Genomic DNA, 4,997 nt, shown 5'->3' on the forward strand with positions numbered 1-4,997 from the left:
GTCATATAAAACATCTTTTTCTCTTAGCCTTCTTAACAAAAAATTGTACATCGCAAGTTATTTCATGTTAAAGTTGTCGTATTTCTGTAATTTCAACCAATCACTGACGTCTATTCAGCTGAATACAGTCAGTGCTCTTTCGTAAACAATAAATTTCTGCCGGTGTTAAGTGTGTTATTCCCTGTGACATATTTCATCCGGTTTAATCGTAATTTATACGCATATATTGTTTATATAATAAATTACGCTGTGCGTATCTGTGTGTGTATATTTTTGCCATAACCTCACTCATAACCCTAACCCTAACCCTAACCCTAACCCTAACCCTAATCCCAACCCTAACCCTAACTCTAAAGTCTAGTTAATCGGAAATGTCAGAATTAACGGGGATTAATACCATATACACCGTCACAGCACTAACTGTATTCAACTGAATAGACGTCAGTGATTTGTTGAAACTATCGAAATAAGACAATTTTTAACGTGAAATAACTTCGAATACAAAATTTTTTATCTGTTCTATACCACAAAATATACAAGTATACGAAGTTTGAAAATGTTTCGGTACCAAAAACACTACATAAAAAAATGTTGCCCGTCAAATCATAAAGACCCGATTTTTCTCCTTCACCTTGCCTTTCGAAACACCCCACAGATGTTCTATTGAATTTAAATCAGGTGAAACGGTAGGCCAAGGCAATACCTTTACCGTTTTATCTGATAAAATTTAGTCGTTATCTTTGAAGTGTGTTTAGGGTCATTATCATGTTGGAACATGGAATGTCTTCCTGGTTCTTTGATGCTTTTCAACGTTGCTTTCTGCATTTCACGGTAGGCACGGTGCATTTATCGTTATTACTGGACATCATCATGCTCGTTTAATACCACCTGATCCAAATAACTTGATTTTAGTCTCATCAGAAAATTAATTTTATTAAAAAACTCCTTCCTCTTACTCAGGTAGGTTTCGGCAACAGAAAGACTTGATTTATTCCTGGTAGTGAGGAGACGCTTACTACGAGGAATGCTTCCATGAAGGCCACACTAGTTCAAACTTCAACGAACTGTTTGGACGGATACACTCTTTCCACTAACAGAAGATACTTCTTGGGCCAAAGATGAAGCGGTACGACGCCTGTCATCCATCATGCAACATTGGATGTGGCGAATATCACGCGCAGTTAAAATAGAAGGACGACCTGGACGATGTTTATTGCTTCGCCGTCCAGTAGCTTTGTACTTCTGGATTACTTTGGCAACTGTGTTTACAATATTTATGTATGCGCTTGCTAATTACCTTGTATCCTAAACCCCATTCTTGTGCAAATTAAAAATAATTTTCTTTAAATCTTCAGACAATTATTTTCTTTGTGGTGCCATTTTAATCTCAATGAAGATTTTCACCACGGTACACCAATCAGAATTCCTGCAGATGCAATAGCAATAACTGGTGCAAAAATGCCAGGAGAAATAATTTATTAAAATTGAAATTATCAGCAGTATTTGATAAAGTGGATAAAATGTCTGATAAGATATCTGGTAAAGTGGATAAAATATTGAATATAGTAAATTTGCTTTAGGGTGTACATATTTTTGTAACGTTTGAAAATTAATATTTCGTTCATATCTTTGAAAGTGTTTATTGCTTTGTGTTCCAAATTTGTATAATGCATTTTATTCAGTATAAATTTCGTTTGATTTCCTTCGGTATTATCAGAGTAATGGCAATTTTACTGAAATCTTTTAGGGGTGTACATACTTCTGTGAGATACTGTACACACACACACACACACACACACACACACACACACACACACACACACACACACACATACACACACATACACACGTACGGTGCAAAATAGAGCCACTGTTCGAAGAAAATGGTTCCCTGATTGCAGACTTCCCAGAAAGTTAAGGAAGGCATACTGCCACGTCCATACAGGAGGTAGTAGAGCGGATGCTAAAAGATTTTAGGCCTATCTCTCAGAAGCCATGCTGTGGCGGCCAGTAATAGCGGGTGGAATGCCTCTTGGGGCTACGGCTGTTTATGGTAGCTTTTTGGGACATGCCATCACTTTCACAGACAGCCACACTTACTAGCTATGCCGACGGCACAAAAGTAATACAGGCAGTCAAGGAATCTTCTGATGCTAATCTACAGAAAGACCTAGATGCCATATATAAATGGGCTGAAGAAAGCAACATACAATTTAATGCAGGGAAATTTCAAGTCCTCTGTTTTCTGCCAGCTTGTGCTAATATGCTGCCATAACGATACTATGGATCAAAAGGAGCGGCAATCCCAACGTCAAGTATAGTGCATGTTCTGGGGAATGATATAGTCACAACGTCTAGTTTCACGCACATATCACCAAGGTGGTGGCAATATGCAAGTGGATGGCTGGAAGGATTCTGAGAACTTTTAGCACAAGAAACCAGGAAACTATACTGGTTCTATGGAGAACATTTGTCCTCAGCCATCTGGACTACTGCTCTCAACTGTGGTCACCTCACAGTATCAAATTGACGGCGGTACTTTAGGCAGTTCAGTAGAAATACACCAGGAAATTTGCATCAAAGAAACAGCTGAGCTGCTGGGAGAAAGTGAAAGAGTTACGACTCTATTCCCTGGAGCGAAGACGGGAGAGATATATACATATGGAAGATCCTGGAGGGGTTGGCATCAAACTTTGGTATCAAGTGCTATACCGGCCCCCGACTTGGACGTCACTGCACTGTTCCAAATGTTCCAGCCATCCTGTCTAAAGTGAAGACCATGTTTTGCAATAGTCTGGAATTCAAGAGCCCACGACTATTTATTATCTTGTCGAAACATCTGACAGATCTGAATGGAGTAGGAGTAGACAATTTCAAGAAAAACTTTGGTCTCTTGCTGTCTCTTAAGGTCCCAGGTGAACATATATCACGGTAAAAATTCAGAAGAGAGAGCAATAACGAAGTCTCTCCTTCACCAAAAGCCAACCACAAAAGAATGGCCACTGAAAAGATCATGAGAGTGGCGGTGCATCAGCATGGCCACAGCCTTTGGGCTAAATGCATAAAATAATATCAATAAATACACACACACACATCCATTACTTTAGTATGAAAACTAATACCTGAAAATAACACTAAATGAAACATCTGTTAGTTGGACACGTGGTCTAGCGGTTAGGGTGTTGATCTCACGATCATAAGATCGTGTGTTCAATTTCTACATAGGGTGATGCATTGTGTTCTTGAGCAAAACGCCTCATTTACTCATTGTTCCAGTTCACTCAGCAAAAAATTAAAATGAGTAGCTCACAAATGCTGGTGCACCTCACACCGGCCAGCTGTCACATCCACGATATTCTGCTGAGTCAAGTGTGGAAGGGCTAAGAGTATGCCTATGTCTACTCGTCATAGTTCTTGCGAGTGATAGCTGTGGTTTAGTTAGTCTATACTGAAGAATCCCAACCATTCAGAAAGGAAAACATTTATTGAAATAGTTTCTCTCTTGATGCATAAACAAACGTTAATTCGCCCTTCTATTAACGTGTATGTTGCAAACCTTGATTTATAATTGTCTTTCATTAAATGTTTTTCTCTTTGAAGGTTTGGTAAAAATTTTTCCTTAATTTGAAAACAAAAAGTAATTTGTTTTGTTATGTCGCATATCAAAAGCAAAAACTAAAAAACAAAAGGCTGAAAATTTCTTTAACGCCATCACAGCATACAGAAGATAAATGGATTTGACTGATTAAAATTATAAAAGCAATTCCACCATGATAGGTTAGTATCTTTTTTTATTTATTTACTTATTTGTTTCTTGTTAATTTCTCTCTCAGAATTGTGATTTCGTTAATGTCATGTAAAACTATATGTGTAAAAAAAATCCCCATTGAAATCGGGCTCTATACACAAACGGAAAAGATTTGCTACATTACAATTTGGATGAAAGATAATTATCTTTCCCGAGGTCCTGTTTTATCAGTTTCCGTGGCGCGTATACATAACACCACCTGGACGGGACGCCAGTCCATCGCAGGAGTACTCATTTTTGCCAGCTAGGAAGACTGGAGCAACGTGAAATGAAGTGTTTTTCTCAAGAACATACGAGTCACCCAGTCCAGGAATCGAAACCATACTCTTAGAATCATTAATCCAACACCCTAACTACTAAGCCACGCACCTCCATATTTCATTTTGTAGATGTAGAATAGTGTTTATATGTTAGAATCTCGTTTTCAGTGTTGTGTACTAAGTGCAGTGTTGTTTCGGGTGTCATTAGATACTGAAATCATCAATACAGACCTGACATTCCAATGGAAGTAATTAAAAATAGTACTACTGCTAGTGGCAGTTGTAATGATTTTATTACATTTTGTATTGCAGTGCACTTGGTGATCTTTCGATGGGAGTCGCCTCGCATTGTTGCTACCTGGAAATAATAATGATAATAATAATAATAATAATAATAATAATAATAATAATAATAATAATAATAATAATAATAATAATAATAATAATAATAACAATGAACGACTCATGTACTGAGAAGAGCATTATCGCTGTGAAAACAACATCCATTCATGAATTTTTTTATTCATTAATTTTTTTTTTTCTAAATACATATTTTGCCTGTGAATTTGCGTGTGTAAACTGGGAATGCATACAATGAGTTTCTCTGCCCTAGGTGTACGGAAAACACTCGGCGAGAAATGGAAGAAAATTTGAAGAAAGAAGACAAAAAAAACAACAACAACATAATAATAATAATAATAATAATAATAATAATAATAATAATAATAATAATCTCTCTATTCATCTCTCTTTCTCTCTCACTCCGTCTTTGCAAATATATAGTTCAGTTGCTGTTATATGTAAATAGGGTGTTTATTTACATCCCATGACGTCCCACAGAAAAATATCGCATGCTAAGAGCTTAACATTGTAATACAGGAATGTGTGTGTGTGTGTGTGTGTGTGTGTGTGTGTGTGTGTGTGTGTGT

At 37.0% G+C, this 4,997-nt stretch overlaps 1 protein-coding gene across 1 annotated transcript in view; it reads right to left on the minus strand.

Moving 5' to 3' along the window:
• Positions 1–4,997, minus strand: part of LOC106876261 (uncharacterized) — a 95,865-nt gene that overhangs the window by 76,865 nt on the left and 14,003 nt on the right. The window contains exon 2 of the mRNA XM_014924751.2: positions 4,300–4,426. Coding sequence (XP_014780237.1) covers positions 4,300–4,417 — 118 coding nt within the window. The 5' untranslated portion in view covers positions 4,418–4,426. The remainder of the gene's footprint in view (positions 1–4,299; positions 4,427–4,997) is intronic.

Source organism: Octopus bimaculoides, chromosome 14 (assembly GCF_001194135.2).
Source record: "Octopus bimaculoides isolate UCB-OBI-ISO-001 chromosome 14, ASM119413v2, whole genome shotgun sequence".
NCBI classification, from domain to species: domain Eukaryota; kingdom Metazoa; phylum Mollusca; class Cephalopoda; order Octopoda; family Octopodidae; genus Octopus; species Octopus bimaculoides.